The sequence below is a fragment of the Simochromis diagramma genome, unplaced genomic scaffold (genome assembly GCF_900408965.1).
Source record: "Simochromis diagramma unplaced genomic scaffold, fSimDia1.1 OVJJ01000421.1, whole genome shotgun sequence".
Lineage (NCBI taxonomy): Eukaryota > Metazoa > Chordata > Actinopteri > Cichliformes > Cichlidae > Simochromis > Simochromis diagramma.
Window position 1 is genome coordinate 8,136,573 of NW_024387250.1, and position 22,175 is coordinate 8,158,747.

The 22,175-nt window shown below is 43.2% G+C and overlaps 1 protein-coding gene across 8 annotated transcripts in view; it reads left to right on the forward strand.

The window, feature by feature from the left end:
* LOC120714762 (transcription factor COE3) overlaps window positions 1-15,347 on the forward strand; it is a 67,333-nt gene extending 51,986 nt beyond the window's left edge. For 4 of the 8 annotated variants that reach the window (XM_040001132.1, XM_040001133.1, XM_040001134.1 and 1 more), the window contains exons 11-16: window positions 5,556-5,644; window positions 10,677-10,742; window positions 10,970-11,141; window positions 11,475-11,660; window positions 12,083-12,250; window positions 13,504-15,347. In XM_040001132.1, the coding sequence (XP_039857066.1) occupies window positions 5,556-5,644; window positions 10,677-10,742; window positions 10,970-11,141; window positions 11,475-11,660; window positions 12,083-12,250; window positions 13,504-13,535 (713 nt within the window). In that variant the 3' untranslated portion in view covers window positions 13,536-15,347. The remainder of the gene's footprint in view (window positions 1-5,555; window positions 5,645-10,676; window positions 10,743-10,969; window positions 11,142-11,474; window positions 11,661-12,082; window positions 12,251-13,503) is intronic. The other 4 variants (XM_040001137.1, XM_040001138.1, XM_040001140.1 and 1 more) reach the window with 2 other exon arrangements.
* The last annotated feature ends 6,828 nt before the right edge of the window (window positions 15,348-22,175 follow it).

Below are 22,175 nucleotides of genomic sequence, written 5' to 3' on the forward strand. Positions count from 1 at the left end.
TTTTTTCTCTACCTCCTCTTCTTGCCCCATTTTCAGTATGATCTGCACCCAACGGGCTTTAAAAGAACTCCAGCCTCCCGCCCCCTCCTCTGCCGCATTTTGATTGAAATTCATCGGCAAGTTTATTGAGAAATGAATGAGGGAGGCAGCACGGTATTGACTTTGAGAGGAAAACACAACTCATCTTGAATGAGGGGGAAAATGCGGCCGTAATTTAGCCGTCATCGATCTGTGCCCCGTCCATGTATTGATCTTCATTTTACAATATTAATTTGCGCTTGCAATCAGCTGTGAAGGGAACCCATTTGATTTCTGTTGGCCGGTAATGTGTGAAAGTCCGCTGACGTCCTCAGAGAAGTGGCACAAGTACTTTAGATGTCATCTAAGAGGATTGAACAGGTGTCTTCGGCCCTTTCTAATAATACCACCGATATGAAGGGAGTCTGGAATTATGGATGGGCAATCTGTAACATTGCTCCCTTTTAAGCGTGTTAATTACATTTTATCTGTTGCAGGAGCAATATCTGCTGGAGACTGTAACTGTCTGGGTTTTTTCATCTGTATTGGCTCAAAGTTCATGAAATTTCAATGAACATTGATCTGTCTCCATTGATTTATCTTAACTGCAGATCTTTGAAATTTTAATTTCCTGTTCATCTTGAGACTGCTGGAGATGGAATCACTGAGTGATAACTGGCTGCAGTGGATGGAGATGATATGGTCAGTGTTAACACAGATGAGGTTTGCTTTGCGTGGGTTTGCTGTGAAAATTTCAATTTGCCTTGGTTTGGTGTTGGTTGATTTTTTTTTTTTAAGATGGCCTGCATGCGTATTTTCTGCTCTCAACACTGGAACACATTTATACTGAGGAGCAGCAGCATGACTTCTGAATATCACGCCTTCCTTGTACGCACAGGAGTCCGTTTTAATTCCTTAACGCAACGCTGTGAAGATATACGCTCGTCCTACGTCCGCAGCTGTTGAATATTGACGAGAAGAGGTCGTTATGTGTGTTGATGCTGTTGTGAACTGCATCCATCTAACAGACTGCAGGTGCCTAGAAGGCTTCAGTTAGACTGTTTGACAAGTCACAAATGCAATAACACTTGAATGAACTTCTGCCTGTGCTGTTTATCTGTCTCCCCCTTTCCAACTCCCACTCCACCTCTAATTTGTGTTAAGGGGAAAGAAAAAAATAACTGCTCAATGGTGTAGGAGGAGTGGAGATAAGCTCGAAGCAGTTAAGTATAATTAGCGAAAGTAATAGCTGGCAAATGGCAACAAGGCTAGGTTTTTATCTCCTGGAAAGATAGAGTTATCGTAATAAGCTGTAATGGCTGGCAGGAATGCTAGTACTCTGTGCGAGCTTCCATTCAGGCTCATAGACTTAACAAGGAACAATTTCCTTTAAATTTACTGCTTTGCTCAAACATTTCCCTATGTTTTTACCTCGATACTGTAAGCCAATACAAGTGTTCAATCCGCTTTCATATGGACTGTGGGCACACTGTGCTGTATCGCCATGTAAGCACTTCTGGCTGCCAGAGACGGCCATGTTACAGTGTTCTTGTAGAGCGGTTACTCATGTCCTATTTCTAGAGAACATGGAGAAGGAGCAGCGGACCACACTCAGATGCCATGTACACGCCATCCACTCTACATTTTAAGTAAAGTGGCTTGACTGAGGCGGCTAAAGGAGCTCTCAGAGAAAATGTGTTAGTGGCATGAAAGGGTGGCAGATTAAGGCATCAGATCAAAATAAGATTGGGAATTGCACATTCCAGGCAGAGGAATCTCACTGAAGGCCTGCCATGCATGCCCGTGCGCATGCGTGATATTCAAAATTGGAAATGATATGGTCACAGCTGCACACCGAGTCATGCATTCCATTTCTTCATATTCTGAAACATGATCATTCACTCTCTGGAGAGAGAAAATTACTGAAATATTCATAAAAATGTTCTTCCAAACCTTCGTGAAGGGGAAGCACACTCTTTATCACGTCTGTTCTTTCGTCACTTACCATGCTAATTTTGCTCACATATGGCAATAAATCCTTTTGTTATCAGCTGTTTAACTTGAAACGTATTCGCCGTCGCTTTGTTGTCTCATTATATTTGTAAAATTTGTATCACCACAGAAATTAAACCCCGGGCCATCGCTGTGTGTATAAGACAGGCAGGGAAAGAGAAAAAAAGAGATATAATTGAACAAAACACGTAACCTGTCTAAATCTGAGCCGAAAATGAGAGAAAATGAAAATTCTATTAGTCTCTAATGTTCCCTCTGCCACCTCCCAACATCCCCCCCGCATGTGCTCTTCATCTCTCCTGCAAAGTATTCAAATGCAAGCCCTGCCTTACCTCCCCGTGTCTCTTTTTCTCTAATTATCCATGAGGTCAGTAAGCAAAATGGGGAAGAAGCCAGGAGATCAATACAAATTATCCCTGAGCAAACCAGTGCTGACAGTTTGAATTGCAGCATATGTTTACCCAAAATCAGGCAATTTATCTTAATATCAGGCGAGTAATGCAGCAGGGGTGAGAGGTCACACAATCTCTCCACCTCATAATTACCCGCCTCTAAAACAGGAAAGTGGTATTGATTGGCCGCGGGCCGGGAAGCGGGCGTGACTGGAACGTGCCAGCGACCCCCCCACCCGTATCATACCTCCTCCAGTCCACCCCACCCTCCATCCCCCTCCCCTCGGCTAGACTCCCCACCCAATTCAGGATTTATGGGATGTGTGTGGAGGGTTTCATGTTTCCTTGCAGCGATTGAGAAGCCTTACAAGGAGGGGTAAGGAGGAGGTTAGGGGGAGGGGGGCATGCTTTGTCCACACCCTCATCCCACCTCTCTCTCCATATTGTACTGGAAAGAGCAAACAAATTCTGGCATGCATCGAGTCATGCCGGGGCATCACAGAGCTGCTCTTTAGAAGAGAGTAAAGTTTACGACAGAGTGTGAAGTTGGAACATAATGATGTGTCAAGGATTAAAAAAGACATGAGGTGAAGAGGTGGGGCTGTTGTCAATGTGGGTGGTGTGAGGAAAAGTAAGGCGAGTAGTCCCAATGATTCTTGTAAAAGCTCAGCACATGAAAGAAAATCTTTGCCTGAAAGAAAAAATGTGAGGCGCAATGCAACGACTGCACTCATAACACATTTATTGTCTAGATTGAATATAAGTGCTCAGTATATATCATCAGCAGCTCTTACAGGATTATTGACATTGTCTGTGTCTGTCTGCACTAGTGTACATGCTATGACTACAAAACTGTCAACTCATCAACTGACAGCACCGTTTAGCGCTAATGCAAGTCTCCATCAGCTGTCAAAAGCATTTGCATGAAATCAATAGCAGATGGCGGTCCGTGTCACCAATTTCATTATGCCGGGGTTGTTACAAAGATCATCTCCATGATAGATGAGATGGTGACATGTCGACATGTAGAGATCATGCCTGACGCTTGGACGACAACTGCAGGCGATTCTGCCAGGTGTTAAACCATGACGGAGAAAACTTTACATCTAATATCGGTTTAGTTCGAGGCGTTTCGATTCCTCCATATTTAGAAGTGTAATAAACTGTGAAAGCTGTCGACAAAATCCAGCATAAACCACATTTCAAGGATTAAGAAGACCCTACCCTCCAAAACATGCATTTACAGGAGGGCATCATTATCATTGGAGAGGCACATCAAACAGAACACCTCTCCCAACCTAGGTCTTGTCCTGTACTGTACGTCTCTCCGGCTGTGTTCCCAGCATGCCTGGCGGGTTGTGTAGGCCCCAACTGAGGCAGAGGACAGGAGAGCGTGATGTATCACCCTGAGAGAGCCCACTGACAGCCTCTGATGATGGATGGCCTGATTATGGAGTGCTTTTTACACATACACAATTTACATCACACTGAGCAGCAGGGTCTGGCAGGGCTCTGCCGGCCATATGCACTCACATCTACACACTCGTGTGTGTACACATGCACACATGTACAGGACTGCCAGAGTGCATAGATAAGAAGGGGAAGGGGGGTGGAAATAACAAAAGAAAGGGGGCAAATTCCTTGCTATAGCCTTGTCATGTACGATCAATACGGCAGATCAATCCTTTATTAAGGAGAAGATGGCTTTCCCCCACATTCCAAGGCAGACCTTTGTCGTTTCGGGACGCATGATGACATGTCAAATCAGATTTCCAGCAGTGTATGTTGTTGTGGCATGGGTTTATTCAGGTGTGTCCAGCCTATGAGGCTGAATATCACTGTATTTGTAAGCCAGATCCTTGCTATCGATTATTACCCTGCATTGTCCATGCTTGAACACATAACTGCTCCACTTGAGCACGGTTGAGCTAGCAATTACCGTATTTGAGTTTTAGCACAAGTGGTGTGTTCGATTATAAGTATGTGTGTGAGTAACATAAGTATGCGTGAGTAGGTGCAGTATGCCTTATGGGTGTGTTTCGGGGTTGTGCATGTGTATCTGATGTACAAAAGAAAGAATGAGAAACATAAATGTTCCTTTTCCTGCCCTGACTCCCTGGCTTGTGCTCCAGTGGCCCTGCCTGCCTCTATGTGCGTGTGTGTGTTTGTGTGTTTGTGGTGGGGGGGGGGTTGCTTGCTTTCACATTCTCTGGTGTTCAGCAGGTTCAGCGAGCTGTGCGGTGTTAATGCTGAAATTACATGCTGAGTAATGAGTGATGGGCCAAATTACAGGCTGAACAATGAATAGAGGCAGGCAGCTCTTATTAGTCTCCATAGAAAGCCATTGATTTATGAAGCGCCTTGCTCGGTGGAGTTACTCTCCTGAAAATGATATCTACATTGAGAAGTGATGTTCTCTATTAAGTCGTTCCTTCCCCCTTTACACTGCTCTCCTCCTTTCTTCCACTCCTCCCCTCCTTCTCTCCTCTGCCCTGCCTCCCTCGCCTTGTCCTGCCTATGAGTGTACACATGATTGTTTAGAATCAGGCGGAGCTGTAAGGAAACCTTCAATTACCCATTAGGACTGTCAGACATAAAACGCCCTGCTCTCACCAAAGTCTGGGTTATGATTCATTTACTTTGTGCCTCTGATTCATCGCCCAATATGCTTCATGCCCCAGATTACTATTTGAGGGGTGGGAGAGATTAATGGCTCCATGGGATCTGCTGCCGTATTTCACACGGCCAGTGTTGCAGTACAGTTGGTGCAGAAGGGTGAAATGACGGCAACTTACACTAGATCAATGTGTGGACAGCCTTTCACAGATTATTAAGGCTCTGTTAGATTAAAAGACCGCCGCTATGTAGTTTGCTTTAGTCAATATTCTCAAGCAGATAAAAAGGGGGAGGGCCCCTCTGAAGAATCCTCAGACTGATGTAGGTCATCATGGCTTTTAATGGAATAGCACTTAGTGGCACAAGTGTCAGAGGAACTTGTGTCGTATAAAACACTGTCTGGCCCTTGAGGTTTGGATTTGGAAATGACTATTTTACTGTAAACTCTAACTCATTTCTCAATTAGTTTAGCCCCCACAACGCTCTAATTTTCACCTTCTCTCGTCTTTCTTTCAGCCCTGAATGAGCCAACCATCGACTATGGGTTCCAGAGGCTGCAGAAGGTCATCCCCAGACACCCCGGCGACCCTGAGAGGTTACCAAAGGTCAGTACAGTGTCTCTGCTGCACTGAAAACCAAAAGAACCATAATGACACAGAGCGGTCTGGGTTATAATTCTTTGACAAATAAACAAAACAACATTACAACCAAGCAGAGCAGTATGACCCAAAACTCTAACAGATTTTCTTCACATATGTGGCTTACCCACTAACCAGCGTGGTAATGCTATTGGTTTTGTGTGTGGAGAGAGGCGTAAACTCTCTGTGTGGTAAAATAGCTCAATCAGGCGTTTTCCTCTCCAGTAGTCTGTGGAGATGATAATCTGGTCAGAAACGACGTCTGCACCCTCATTACCCCACTCATGTTTTCCTTTCATTTTCTGCAGCTCGATTTGGTTTAATCTTTTGTTTACAGAACCCTGTGCCGTAAACCCCCTAGTCTTACTGCGGCTAATAGACAAAGACTGCATGTTATTATGCTTTGGCTTTCTTATTGTTTTCTTTTGAACCTTGGTGAAGGAGTTGAAAGCCACATCAGTTTTATACACACCGGTGTGGCACATAAAGACGCTGGCATATTGAAAGACCTGAGCACGAAAACTTGGGTGCAAACAGTGAGAAAAAAACCCTCCCCTGCAGAACCGCTTTGATTCTTTTATTCTTTTTCTCCCCTTTGATTCTTGCGCTCTTTCCATTTCCGATTGATAAAATCTATCTGTGTGTTTTCACTAATTGCTACCCTGCCAGTAACCATTTTGATGACTGACGTTCCAGATGTGTCAAGTGTAATAATATGACTGATTAGTACTTTCAAAACCCCTCGGCACGCAGTAAAGTGGAGGCCACCTCAGAGTTTTAATAATACTGTAAAACCTTTAAAGACCTTATCTATTAAATCCCAGCATGCTACACCGCAATATCATTAATGTCCAACGGACAATTTAATAAAGAACAGACTGTGTGGTAGCTATAGACATTTGACCAAGGCAATGTGGAGAAATGGAACATCACAGCTAGTCCCTGGTTCAGTATATGAAGTGTTTCAATTAGACCCAGTCCCTGTGGAGACAGGAAACAACACCTAGACATGAAATGTTACTCTAATTTCAACTGTAAACGTAGACCAAAAGGTAAAGTACACTTACCCTTTCATATCCACATGACTCGTTCTATCTCCGCAGGCATCACAGGTCAGTCTAGCTGCACTGTTTTTATTTTATAAAGTCACCCAGTGTCTTTGTGAAATCCACATCTTGTGAACAAAGAGAGCAACAGTGTTTAACACAGCTTTATTACAGAGAAACCCTCCTCCCTTTTTTCCTTTCTTTTCTTTCTCTTCTTTTTTTCCTTGAATACAAAGTGTTGTTGGCTCTGAGACAGATTTTGACACTGAACCCAAGATTAGTTTCCTGGGTGTGCGCATACTTAATATAGCATGGTCTCCCAGCCTTTGCATGAAACAATCACAGAGTGAGATGAAACCCTGCACTTCCAATAAACAACATAAATATTTGATTTGCTCTCTAATGGACCCAAATATGGGGTTCAGGGGGCATGTAAATGATCCCACCAAGTGATTCGTCATTGTTAAGCTTGCCATCTGAGGGTCAGCTCTCGGGGTCAAAAGCACATTCCCAATAAAACAGCCCGCGGCGGGCCGAGGCTGGCATGTACATTTGGAATGAGAACAGAAACGGCATATAGAGAACAGCCATTACAGGGTGCAGGTGAGGTAGGGAGACTCTATAAAAAGAAGATAAAGCTGGAGGACGCGCGGTGTGCATTAGCAGAAAGGCAAATCGACACCAAGCCCACTCACCACCTCTACTCCCCCCTCCCATGACTTCACCCTCCAGTTGATAATATTACTCCACTATTGATTTCCACCAGCCTTCTCCCTGGGACCAGTAAGACACGTGGTAATTGTAAGGAGACAGAAAGCCAATATGGGAGTGCTCATGGATAGCAAGGGATGCACGCTAATATTGTTGCTACACAGAGAAAAAAGGGGGGAAGCTGCCTCTGATTGAAGTTTACCTCGTAATTCTAAGACAACATCGTAGATGACAGTCTGACCCTGTGGGAGGAGTGGAGATATAAAAATTCAATGCAAAGTCCAGGGTGAATATGAAAGTAATAAGTGTGAGCAGTCAAGTGATGAGAAAGGAGATTGGTTTGCGGGCATTGCGTTAAGTGAAGAGAGACTTTGGAATTCACCCTCCCTTTTAAGATCTTGTTATAAAACAATTTTCTATTCATAATATAAAAAAGACAATTTATAATACCATTTTGTGCCCTCTGGCAGTAATGGACAAATAGACTGGATATCACATTATATCACACTCAATTTCTCTCTTCTGTAACAAATTAGATTCATTATGAAATTAAAAGTGGAAACTCAATATTGTTTTATTATTAAGCTGATTGCTTTGGATTCTTTTCTTTCCTCCCAAAATGAGCATAAGCCCATTCTTTTCCAATTCTTTGTGTAATCCACAAGGAGAAAATATTACAAATGTGTTCATGTCAAGCAATTACCCATGTATTTAAATGAATCTCTCTTCCTGTGCTCTTTGAAGTACCTTCATCTAATGGCCCTATGCTTCTAAATGCATTCATTACCTCAGGCTAGAGCTAACAGAGTAATTGCCTTACAGTTTTATAATGGCATTAGCACTCCAAGCTACATAACCTAGGCCCTTTTTTATTAACTGTGATAATATAAATACAACATCCATGTTAATCTACTGCTTGAAGAATCACATTTGGGCCATTTTAGACCACATCTCCTTATTGTTAGATATTTTTTATAACACATCATTTGATATGGCTTCCCCCCCCACCCCCCCACCCCCTGGTCGCCTTTTTTCTCAGCAATAACATAAAACGGCTCCTAAATCTTAGGTGATCTGTTATCTGAGCAGTCCCATTTAGACAGTTGCGGAACACGAGACCTTTATGCAAAGCATGGCAAACAATAGAAGGAATCTGTCACGCATTTGTCACAGAACAACAGAAATCATTTGAAGCCTTTAATTGTTTCAATTTAACATGGTGTGTTCTGATATGTCTCCATGACAAGAAAGCCAATTACACTTATGCTGGAGCAGTATTGAGATTTACATGGAAATGCCCTCAGAACACTATTCCGTGTTAATCGTATTCACAGCGTGAGCTGATACGCATGGAAGCGTCTCGTCAGAAGAAAACAAACTTCTTCCTTGATTGGGTGCAGCACTTCTCATCATCCTCGGATATGACTAGGTTGCCACTTAAGCATAGCCCTGCGAGTCAACTTGGTTAGTTAAGACACCACGCGGTAAACGACAGATTAAGGATGAGAGGCAATATCGTTTTCCTCCCTCCTTTTTCCAAGCTCTCCTTATGTCACTGCTGCAAAGTACCATATGGACAAGGAGGGAGAGGACGTTTTACAGAGAATGAAACATGGCTTGCAAACGCGACAGTCTTAATTGCTTTAATTGTTGTTTAAAATTGAGAGCCATGTAGGAGATCTTGAAATATGATAGAATAGATTATTGGTAATTATTAACTGCAGACAAAAAGAAAGAAAACCACTTTATCTCACTCAGCAAGAGAGAGAGAAATCTGTTCTGCCTGATGAGAACACATCAAGACAGCTGGTCCTCTCATTTAGTCTACCTGCCTCACGACAACCATAATTCTTTATTTGTATGCAAACTAGATGCATGCAACGTTGAGCATACACACCAATTTCAGAGGTAAATGCCCATTCTAAGAGCCACCCATCCGGTAACTTGGGGTGGATTAAGCGATATGTTTCTATAAGAGAGCATGGCATACGCTGGAAGTGGCTTCTACAGTGATTCATCTTGATAAATCAAGGACTGTGGTAGATATGCTCCTCTGGATGAAAGGGCCCATACACACGCTCCATACACACTACATACGCTGTGCCTTGGAAATGCAGGCCAAGTCTTGGAGGCCGCTGTTTGAAGGCGCGAAGGCTGTGTTTACATTCATTTATGGCAGCTGCCGTCTTAATCCCACACTGCTATTGCCAAGTGATGGAACACTTCAGACAAATTACCGGGGCCCGCAAAAGAAAACACAGCGAATGTGGGAAGAAAACAAGCGCCATCTGAGATGTTTCTGGTGACAGATTTGCATTGCTTTTAACCAGGGTTCTAACAGCACAGGCGACAAATCTCTGCTCTACAGCAGGTGACAACAAGCGAGCGTTTTAAAACACACGCGAGAGCCGTGTCTGCAACTTGCCTTTGTCAGATTATATGCACTCTAAAAGGAGGAGAGGATTTTTCATTGAGCATATTGCCTTCTGTATTATAGAAAACAAAGAGAGCAGCCTGGTTGCTTGAGAGGGATTTAATTGTAAGTGCTGAATTCAAAGAGCAGATAAAGATACACAAACGGGCCAAACCCCACCTTGCTGAAAGCCCGAAAGAGAGTGGGGGGGAACGGGATCCGGGGCCAACTCATTTTCAGTGTTAAGAGCCAAAGCAACACAGCTAATCCGCATTGTCAAGCGGGGGCAAGCATGCAGACATGGATAAGACCACATCCTGAGCATCCGTGTCCCCAAGGCACAAGCACCCAGCTCTTGCTGGATGGGAAGTCATTTGTGAAGTCCTTTGCAACAGCCAGTCAAAGAGGTTAATTGAAAAATTCCTTAATGTCATTACAACAGAACTAGATTAACCCAGAGCTAATTCACTTTATTGTTCTGAAGAGAGGGGACTCAGCGGTGAACTCTGGAGCAAACGTGAAGCCCAGAATCAGGGGTGAGGTGTTGTTTTTAAAGGACTATGCCAGTTTAATTAAGATAGGGAACATTATTCACTGCTCTGCATGGTTGGAAGGAGTAAAATGGTAGTGCCATATAAATGCAGCTCTAGTGCCTCCTAAATCAAGGTGGCTTTTATTTAGTGTTTGAATATGTAAACATTTCTAAAGCTCCCCGCGACCCTGCTGCGCAATGTTGCTTTTGATATTTTCTGTTACTGTACGTACCACTGGGCTCTCCAATGTAATCTCTTTAGGTTTTAACATTTACTCCCACTGCTTTCCTCATCAGGAGGTGTTACTGAAGAGGGCGGCTGATCTCGTTGAAGCCCTGTATGGAATGCCTCACAACAATCAGGTCCGTGTCCACACAGCTAATTTAAGCATGCTTGTACCTCTGCTAAGTAAGAAACAATTTAGTATCACCAAAGGGTATTTTTACCACTATATCTGGAACAATGTAGGCTACGTGCATTGTGAGTTAACCATATAGTCATGAACCATGCATCAAAGAAAAAGCACAGCTATAAAGAAAAAGCAAAAAACAACAACATAAATAACAAAACCTTCCCCTGTGCTTCTCAGGAGATCATTCTGAAGAGGGCAGCTGACATCGCAGAGGCCCTGTACAGCGTTCCCCGCAACCACAACCAGATCCCCTCTCTCGCTAACACAGCCTCCCACGGCATGATGGGAGTCAACTCCTTCAGCAGCCAACTAGCAGTCAATGTGTCTGAGTCACAAGGAAATGACCAAGGTATGAGATTTTGGATATGGCTCTGCAATTCAGGTGGGTTTCCAAAGTGGGGTGCGGGGATTTGGAGGTGGGCCCTTGAGGGTATTCCAAGGTTTGCAGGAAAATGAGAAATAGTTACATTTCCCTCCTTTTTCTTATTAAAGTAAGAAAATTGAACAGGAATTATGTCTGAACGCTGTTTTTTTTTTTTTTAAAAGGGTTCTCTTCTTATTAAACTGGCATCCGCAGTTTTACTGCAACAGCAAAACTCCATTGGGTTTTTTTCACTGTAATTAGCAAACACTCCACATACATTAAAAAAATATCCCTCTCCTTTTTTCTTGTGTTGTTCAGTGGGTTACAGCCGGAACACCAGCAGCGTGTCCCCCAGGGGCTACATCTCCAGCAGCACCCCACAGCAGTCGAGCTACAACACCGTCAGCAACAGCATGAATGGCTACGGCAATGCCGGTATGAACCTGGGAGTGCCAAGCTCCCCTGGGTTCCTCAACGGATCCTCTGCCAACTCCCCATATGGAAGTGAGTAGCTTGCCACTATCGCACGCTGTAGTAGCACTAAGCTGCTGCTGATTTAATTCCAGCTCCCACATTCGTTTTCACTTCTATGAATCATTTCTGACGGGGGTTTATAAAATTACCGATGGTGATAATATATTACCGGTTATTCACGGGGGCTTGTTTAGTTTTAGCACTTTGGAGAACACGCGCGCAGCTTGGAATCAAAGAAATATTCATTTTGTCTTTCACCGTTTGCCACCTGTGTTTGTTCAACTGGGCAAGATGTTGATGGTAGGGGCCTGTGAGTACTGATCGTGTATCCCCCCTGGCAGTAATACTATCCCAGCCTTACCTTAACTGCCCTCTCCCTCTTGAGCACTACTCACAGCACGTTCTCACTCTTACCCTCCCTCCTTTCCTTTCCTTCCCTATCGTCTCCACAGTTAAACAAAAGAGCGCCTTCGCCCCTGTGGTCCGACCCCAGGCCTCCCCACCCCCCTCCTGCACCAGCGCCAACGGCAACGGACTGCAAGGTGAGCCCCCCTCACCCCCTCATCCCTTCCCTACGGACTACTGGTCAGATACCGCTGCTCAGGCCTCTGTCCGGTTTGGTGAGGGATTAATCATTACAAATATATGCATTTTGACAGGCCAATTTACACCTTTCAGTTTACATTCAGACGCACACACTCACACAGAGCATGCCTTTGCACACACGCACAAGCGTAGGAGCGCAAGCTTCATCCCGCGTCTTCGCCAACATTCACACAAACATACATCCTTGTTGCCCTTTCATACAAATGATCCCCTCTGATGTCGCAGGAAAAGACCTTCCCAGAATTGTTTTAGTAATTATGTTTATTAGGTTTTGTGCATGTGTCATGACCAACATGATTGCTTTGAAAACAAGCTTAGCCGTAGTGTGTGCCCCAAGATTAATAACATTGGGCTTAATGAAGTGGGAAATTAAAGTTCATCTTGCTACACGTTCATACTTATTAATACATGTTGTGCAGAAATTAATGAGCAATGCCTTGCCATCATCTGCGCTGGCAAACTTAAAAGCATTTCAACCATGACTCTACAAATATACTCAGAGCAATATAATAATATATCATCCCAGCACTTCACTAGTCGCCTAATTGTTAAAACGTGTGAAAATACTGAATATATAAACTCTCAGGGTGAGGTACAGTTGCTAATGATATCCTAAGCAGATGGTCTCGGTAAAATAACGGAAGCTACCTTTGATCTTGCCTAATCTCTCTTGGATAATGACGCAGAGGCATAACTTGGGGAATGGGGAAACGTAGGACTAATGTGCCGCTCGGTGTTGGAGAGTCAAGGATAAAGAAGAGATGACGGGAGGAAAGGAAGTGATAGGACTGAATTTGCGGAGAGGAGAGTCTGGGTGTCTGGTACTGTAGCATTGTGGCATTGTGGGAAGTGACCGTGTTGTTGCTCTGCCGTCACCATGGCTGTGTCTCCTGGGAGTCTGGGCCAGTGTTTGCTATTACCCCAATGCCAGGAGAAATATCACACATAGCAGGACTGGCGTGCTGGGGGCTGAAATGTCAGAGCAGGAGGGAGGTTTTCAAACTCTCCCCGTTAGGAGGACACGCAGCAGCAGGCTGGCGGACACGGCAAACACTCACAGGCTCATACGCAAACAGGCACATTAAGGCTTACATTCACGCACTTGCGCACTGTCAGATGGCCACACACGCACACACACACGCACACACACACACACGCCATGCATGCACTAAATTACAACACTTTAATAGTTTTTCATACTTATATCCATACCTGCTTTAGCCTAATAAACTAATCTCCGTTACCTTTCTCTCTTTTTTGTCCCCAGCCATGTCCGGCCTAGTTGTCCCTCCAATGTAAATGCACTTTCGTCATCTCAAGCACCAGTCTACCCACTACCACTTCACAGGGCACCCCCTCAGCACACTGCAAAAGGCTGGTGCAATGTATAGTCCACCGCTTGTTCTGTTTTTGAAGACGAAGAAAAAAAAAAGAAAGAAAAGAAAGACTTTTTTTTTTAAAATTTTCATTGACTTTCACAGCCTGCAGAAAAAAAAGGATTTCATGATGAACAATATTTTTTTTCTGTGGGATTTTTTTTTGTTTATTCCCCCACCCTCCTCCCATTTTATCACCCTTGAAGAGGACACAGGATGATGAAGTGTTTATTTTGTATACCTGTCGGGTTGCGCTTCGGTCTCGGATTTGTCCAATCAACCACACGCTCAATACTGGAAGGGACTCTGTGGACTCACCATCTGGTTGTAAAGTAAAAACACTGATGTACAGTACATTTGCCAATGAACTTGTTTGCCTCAGAAATTGTTTTCTGTTTCAACTCTCTTTTAATAGATTCACAACAGTTGTGTGTCTTTATAATGTGACTTTTTTGTATTTTTATGTGTGAGAAAAATACACAGGGGCCAAGACAGTTTGAATTTCAACTGGAAAATATATGAGATATATAATGTAGAAAATCGATCATAAAAGTACAACAAATACGAGTAAAAAGGGGCAGGGCTGGGTGGGTAACGTTGTATCATGTTTCATTCCTGCATTTTAACTTAAATTTTGTAATTTATTGTAGCTAGAAATCATCTTCAAAAGTAAAAAAAAAATCCTCTTTGATTCAACAAGCACACTGATGTGTACAAAACACTGCTCTGTTGATGAATATGATGTACTTCCATGTCTAGAGCTTCCTTTTAAGCAAGTGTGTTTTGCCATGTTTTTCAACTTTTTTGCTAGCACTGTATATTAATGCATTCCTAGGCTACTGTGAAGTCTGTTTCTTGTTGATGAGGAGCAGTCTCCCCCCCCTAGCTCCAACTCCCTTATGTGTTTTATATGTGGTAAAAAAAAAAATTGTAGACTATTGTGATATTGCCAAACGTGTGCTAAATATTTATACATCTGTCTTTTTCATGTTCTTTTAGATCAACAAAAATGAAAAAAAAAAGAAAAAAACCCAAAACTAAATTACAATCCATTGACAATGTAGGACTATAGTAGTTCATTGTCATATTTCTGTTCCAATACACACTTGCGCTCACTGAGGGAAATTTTGTAACATATCAACTATAAATAATGTATTTATCTCTGAAATTTTGTATATTGCTTTTCATTATGTATGTATTAATCGTCATGCCCTTAATATAGTGATGCAGCACAGATAATTCAGCCAAGAACTGTTGCCTTCATTTGTTTTTCTTTTTGTATTTGATGAAATGCAATGTGCATATATTTCATGTGTATCCTCAAAATTTGTGTTACTCCGTCAAGACTCTCTGTCCATTTTTTAAAGGGGAAGTCAAACTTCATTGTTTATTTTTGTATTGATTTTAAATTATCTATACAGACCATTTTGGAGAAAACTTTGTTGGTTGTATTGTCAAATAAATTGTTTGTGACCCATATGATAGTTGTTAAGATCCAATAGAGACTAATGTGCATGAGGGACAACCTTGGAGATAAAAAAAAAACACTCCATCTGTGGTTGTATTTTTTTCTGTTTTGTAGAATGTATAGAAGTCATTTTTACTCACCACTTATGACTCTGCCACATAGCTTACTTGTGTTTACAGGGAAGACAAATTTAAAACTGTTCAACATTTGGAATGGAAACAGAAATGAATAAGCGATGTTTTATTAAAATTTTCAGTAAAAACACAATAGCTACTCAACTGTGGACTTCTTCAGTTTGAAGTACAGTTTGGCTGGCAGACAAACTGACAATCAGGAACAAGAAAAAGACAGTAGAAACTTCTGAGGACAAACCTGTGATTCGTCTGTAAGATGTAGTGTTTAGACATTGCTATAGAGATAATTGTTTGACACCTGTGGAAAAAGTGTAACATCCATAAAAGATGAAAACTGCTCTTTACTCATATTCTTTCAGCAAAGCACTCTGACATTGTGACATATTCCTACTGGTCTTTGTATCAGCATATCCTGCATCTGTGGTGCTTCAAAGGTTCATTGTAGCCATTCATAAACAGTGCAAGCTTTTTATTCAAAACACCCCAAATGGGGCTCATTCAAATCCCTCATTTCATTGCATTAAGCCACCTAGTTAATAAAGAATCAATACATTGAAAGAGCAAGGTTATCCTTTGTCTATAAGGGCTGGTATCGTTTTGAACCTCTTATAGTTAGAGCGTTGAAAGGGGGCCGTGGTGAAATCTATACTCATCAAGTGGGTCAAACAGAAGGATAGAAGTGTTTGAGGGAAGAATAGTGGTTCTCCTTAAAAACAACTGAGCATCTTATCTGGCATCCTGAGTGGTCGCGGGGAGCAGGTCGCAAAATGTCAATTTCTCATCAAGGCAACATTGTCCGAGGCCACCTCTGCCATAAATGCACAATTAAGCGCCAATCAGCATATCGCAGCTTATTATGTCAAACAGCATGCGCAGATCTGGCAGCACCGGAGATAGCCCAGGAGCTGCTGATAGCGCAAAGGACAGATACGCTAAAAAGAGCTATTTAATTTTCAGCCGCCTTGTTCTTTAAATCATTCCCTCGATAATCCAGCGCGTCTGATAACAACAGCCACACAGATACACAGGTTTGGATCCATCTCCTGCGCACCGCCGTGTCTTATTATTTTAAAAAAATGTTAGGACAAACAGCACATTTCTTTAGAAAACAAACCAAGCAAAAACAGCCAAAGAAAGAAAAATTCTGAGGGTAAAAGTGCAATCAAAGAAAAAAAAAAAGACAAGTTTAGTTTTGAGCGCTCTGAAGCCTGGCAGGCGAGCTCGAGGTACAGTATATTGTCTCAGCAGGTTTCCCTGTACCCAACAATCAGCCACTGGCTCTGCCACAACATTCAATCATCGTGAGAGCCTCTTTTATTGGAGAACTCTAATGGCTACCCTCCACCATGATCTTAATGTGTGCATTAAATATTTATAAATCCTGGGTCAATAATGCCCCACATCCAAAGCCTGACAGACCCCCACCATACCATGTGGCTGCCTCGCTCTCAAACACAAGCAAAGGTGAAGGGGTCACGCAATCAAAAGAGAGCGAGGTTCACCGCATCCATATGTTGCCACTCTTATCAAGACTTTCCTCGGTACTGGTTATCTGTCAAAGGAAAGAAATATTGAAAGCAATATCGATCTTAACTGGCCTCGTGTTGCCGAGGGCCACTCTTCAAACATCTGCTTGTGCATTGTTATATTTCAAAAAAAAAAACCTCCTTTCGATAATATAAGCCTGAGCAGTAATATTGAACATCTCTTTGTGACGCGGGCCGCTCAAGCGTGACTAATAACTGCGTTATTAACAAGCATCACTTGAGATTTTTACAAGTTGATACGCAGTATACGTACTAAACATTTCTTCACTGGCGTGGGGTTAATTGCGCCGCCTGGCAACTACACGAGTGACTCAGTTTGTTTTGTTTTTTTCCCCCCTCTCTCTCTCCTTCCTTTTCTTTTTAACGTGACTATATCCAGGCTGCGCTCCTGTGCTGTTCAGGTGAAAGATTGTGCTCTGGTGATAGCGCACACAAAAGAGCGACCGGACAATAAGCCAGTCAATGGAGAGCTCCAGTTGAAAGAGCCACAATGGCCGTGCATGCTGGGAATTGGGCTGGATGATATAAAGGAATGAAACCTTCACTGAGGCCGTGGAGGACAAGCTTTCAGAAAAGAGGTTTTGTTTGCTCTTTATCAATCTGCCGTTTCCCATGAGAAAAAACAATTCAAACTGACCTTAAAAAGGGAATATTACCTTACGTATCCGCTCTCTATGTAACTCTTATTGAGGCTTATACGTTCACTCTTAATGCATTATCCCACATTGATGTGGTAATGCGAACATGGGTACAGTACCCGGACGGGTTGTAAAACAAAAAGCTGGACGCTAGATTTTTTTTGCTTTGTTTTATCTTCTCTGCTTGATGGGCAGTGCTGAGAAGTACTTTTTTAAGGATTTGCTCTTGGACAGACAGGATTTGTGAAGCCGCTGAGTGATGTGTTTTGTGGAGGGGAAAAAAAGTCTCTGCAACTCCCGTGAAGTTCACACATGAGTGGGAAGCTGCCTCTTCCACTCATAAAAGCCGCACTACTGCAGATCACAACTCGGAGATGACAATAACTCAAAATAGGGAGTGTGACCTTTTATGAACGATTTGAAATTTGAATCAAAACTGGGAATCTGACCCACATTAGCGCCGTCTCCCGTCTGTAAATCTGTACATCAGATAAGACACTGCTCCCCTGCTACTGTACACTGGGAGTCAGCTTTGGAAGGAAAACTCTAGATCCTCACAAAGATTTCCACTTCACTCACTGCAGTCAAGAAGGATGAGCAAAGTATCCCAGTGCTTCAAAATCCATTAAACTTGTATTTGGGTGTCATTTGATACTTCATCAATGTTTCAGTACATTTCAAACCCACAAATGCAGGATTTACCCGCGGTAGAAATAGAGCATTCACCGTACTTTCCTTCCATGAACTTCACCTAGCCCAAAAATTACACTATAAAGATTGCCTGGTCAGGGAGTGCTAGGCTGCAGTGATAAAATAATATCACTTGAACAGTATTTTTCTGCCACAGTCTCCACCACATAGAGCTCCTTTCATAGTACTCCTCTGTAGTGCTTTGTCCAGTAGTTCTGGATATGATATCATCTATTAATAATGTATTGGCAATGGATTACATAAAAAGGGAGCAGAAATAACATCCAATATTCATGCCCCCTGAGCTTGACTGTGTCCAATCCGTTTGGCCCATAAAACCTTAGCCCCATTTCCATATCCGCTGTGGGTCACAACAGGTCTGCCGCACAAAGGCTCACAGAACAGCTCAACTCAGGAAAAGGGCAGTAAAAATCGGGTGGATTTCTGAACCCTTATGAAACAGCCACCCTTTGGAAAAAAACGTGAAAAAAGCCCTTTTCCGATTTCAGCGGCTGTGAAAAACCTGGTACTGTATTTCCCTCTTTAATTGTCCCACTTGAGAAATTGACGTGCCTCTGAAACATGGCATGAATCTCACAGTTATTGCAGTCCCCTTGGCAGGGAATGTTGATACAACATCTGCATGCTATAGAAAGTAATGGAAGTAGCAGAGGTGGCAGCTGCAACTCTACAGGAAGTGTGCCATTTTCAGGCAGCGCTGCTGTGAGAACCACTAACTGCCAGCCTGGTCTTGCAGGCAGCTCTGATTGCCAGGACACTATGACAAACACGCAGGGGCTGGGAGTGTTGCATCCTGGGGGATGACAGCTTCTGTTTGATTGTCAATAAGGCTCATTAGCAGAAAAAATGGAGAATGTGAAAAGAGATTAAATGACTTGAGACAGGGTCCCCCTCATGTTTCATTACAGAGGATTTATCAGAGCCTTTATTTCATCAATTGAACCAAAAAAAAAGGAAAAAAGGAAAGAATATCACTCACTTCTTCCCTCCGAAAAAAAAAGCAGCGAGTAGTTAAATTTATATTGATAAAAATTTGGTCATTTCAGATATTGTAACAGACTCGACGAATGCTAATGAAGCCCTTCCGCACCTTACATAAACCTCTTTCCTCCTGCTCTGAGCGCCTCTCATCTTAAGAACAGTGGCGGATGTTTCCCTCCATCTTAGGGAGGAACGGCCAACAAAGCAGCGTGTAAGGGCCTTTCCCTGAAGAGTCCTTGTCACGCCGCGCCAAACCTCTGTGATTATCGTTGTTTTTGCAGAGAGTGTCCATGCCTGCCAATACCGCTGTTCCATAAATGAATTTGGCCCCTCGTCAACGAATTACCTAACACGCAGAACTGTGTATGTGTCACATCCAATTCCAACTCACCGGCTTTGGTGGTGTGTGTCAGCTGGAGGACTTAATCATCAATCGTCAATCATAATAAGCGAAGCACATTGATAGGGATTCTTTTTTCCCGCAACTACACAGTTAAATAAAAGTGTAAAGGGAGAAGTTAAAGCTGACCTTGTTAAATTGGGACCGCGATTTATATTCCTAATTTAGTGTATGGATTAATTAGTCTTGGCAAGTGTGTGTATATCAGTTTTCATGTGGCACAGCTTAGAGTTATATCTACTTGATCAAATCATTGCTCGCTTTCATAGGAAAGTCTGGAATGATATCTATCAGTCTTATCTTGATGTTTTTACTCAGAACAGGCTTTGCATATTTTTTCGTGGCATACTTTTAATTAATACTTAATCGGACAGTTTTTAAAAAGGACTTTTTCAGCATTAGTCGCTAATCAATACCCCCCATCTCACATAATACACATTTAATCACTGTGACCTGTTATAAGGCCTTAACGCAGCCACACATGCGTCCACGTGTTACATGCAAACTGGCAACGCGGGTTTTTCTCATAAGTCGAGGAATCTGGCTCATATTTTCCCTCTCGCTGATCCAATGCACTCCTCTCCCTCGTCATATAGATCGGAGTCTGCAGGGGCCAGAGGCGCTGACAGAGCCCAGATGCTCCCAGTCTGTCTGGGGGACTGGGGAGACTGGTGCCATGGGGTCCTGGAGCCTCTGAAGTGCCGCCCCCTCCGTCAACATGACCAAGGCTAGACCTGCACTTTCTCCAGGCTGAGACACTCTCCTTACCACTCTGACAGCCACCCGGCACAGTCACAGATTGATACATAGAGGGATACACGCTCACAGGCCCCCGCTCTCACGTAATGTATGGCCGTTCATCAGCCGTTCCTAATTAGAGACCCCCAGACCGACGCTCGAGTTCACGAGGTTACGATGACATGCTGATACAAGGTTACAAACGCGCGCGCACTCGCATGCTGATACCGCTCAGGGTTTCTTTTACGTTCTCATTTAATCCGGCTCCATCTCATCAACACTGTTTTAAACTTGCTCGTGTTGAGAGGAGTCTCTTTGTTCTAAAGAAACGAGAAAAAAAAAAAAATAGACGGCGCACCATACGAATCCTCTGTCCCCTCGCTTTCTCTCTCAAAACACAAAGATCATTACAAGAGCATCAAAGTATGCCATGTTTGAAACGATATTTCTCTTTGTAGTCGTGGCATAGCATGGAGTGTGTTGGTATTAGATGCTGCTGTGGCAGCTGTCGTGGCTGGCTGTGTGGTGCCTCGGTGTCAGGGCCTCTGAGGCCAGGCTGTCCCGGCAGACAGACAGAGGGGGAGGAAACCTGATAGTGCAGCCAAGCCCCAGTCTAATGTCTGTCTATCCAGCTATCTATCCCTGCGTCTATCTCTCTGACTCACTGTTGGACATTGCCTATCTGCATGCCGGATACTCCTTCTGTGTTCCCAGGAACAGAGCACGGCTTGCAGCTGAGTTAGACGTTCCAAAAAGTCTTACTTTTATTCATTTTAAACATACAAACTTCTCTGGAAGGATAAAAGCAGCTGTTTATCGATCACCGAAGCGGCTGCAGAATTAACTTGCGCAGAGTCCCCACTAAGCTTGCGCCTCGTACCAAGGGGTGCAGGTTGCGATAACATTAGAATTATGAGCCGACATGTATGAAGAGAAGGAGATGGAAGCACAGAGTGTGTTTGTATTTGATGTGGGGGCAGAAAATTGTTCTATAATGAGGAGGGGTGCCAGGATATGAGATGGGAAGTAGGGAGTTGGAGACAGGATATAAGTTATGAGAGGGAAACTAATGTTAGGAAATGCAGAGGCTGTTGTTGTTGTGGTGCTATAAGCCAAAACGTACCTTACCACTATTGGCCATGATTAATACAGCCCGGCCAGGTCAAAACCCCGCGCTGCCGCTACGGATGCCACCAACCATATCCTCGCTCTTTCTGGGGCTCAAATGAGTGTGTGTCGTATGTGAGGGAGAGAGTGTGTGTGAGGGGGTTAATAAATGTTGAATCAAACGCCGCACGAGACACTCACACTCCTTAAGGGTTGCCCATTAGCGGTGTGTGGGTGCATGGGGAGTTTATCAGTGTCTGGGTGATTTATGAAGTCAGACTCAATATCATCCACTTCACCCACACACATATGGACATACACATGTGCGCACACCAACATGCAAGGCCACATGCTCACGCACACATGCACTTATATAGTCTTTCTCTATGAAATGGAGGCAGATATTAGGCCAAAATTAAAGGTTTCACAGAGATTAACAGTGCGGATGATGAGATCGTCTCAGCGTCTTTTAATCTAATTCCTTTTTATCTCTGAGCCAGCGTGATATGGAAGCGGTATGCAAGGTGAAAGCACAACAACAAAACAATACAGACGTAATAATAACAACACTGTTACCGATAAATGCTAAAATATCTCAAGAGTGTAAAACTGGACAAAATAAAAGGTGCGAATTATTTTTAGGAGACTCCTTAGGTACCTCCGCAAATTACACGGCCAATTACTGGCAGCATGTCAGAAGCTTTGATGCTGGACTTGTTTTTTAACATCAACCACAGCACTCTACAGACATCAGTATCTCTGGTTGCTAAATTCATAGCATTCCATAGAATTTACTTAGCCACAAGCAAAAAAAGGAGGGTGCTTACAGTGCACTTCAG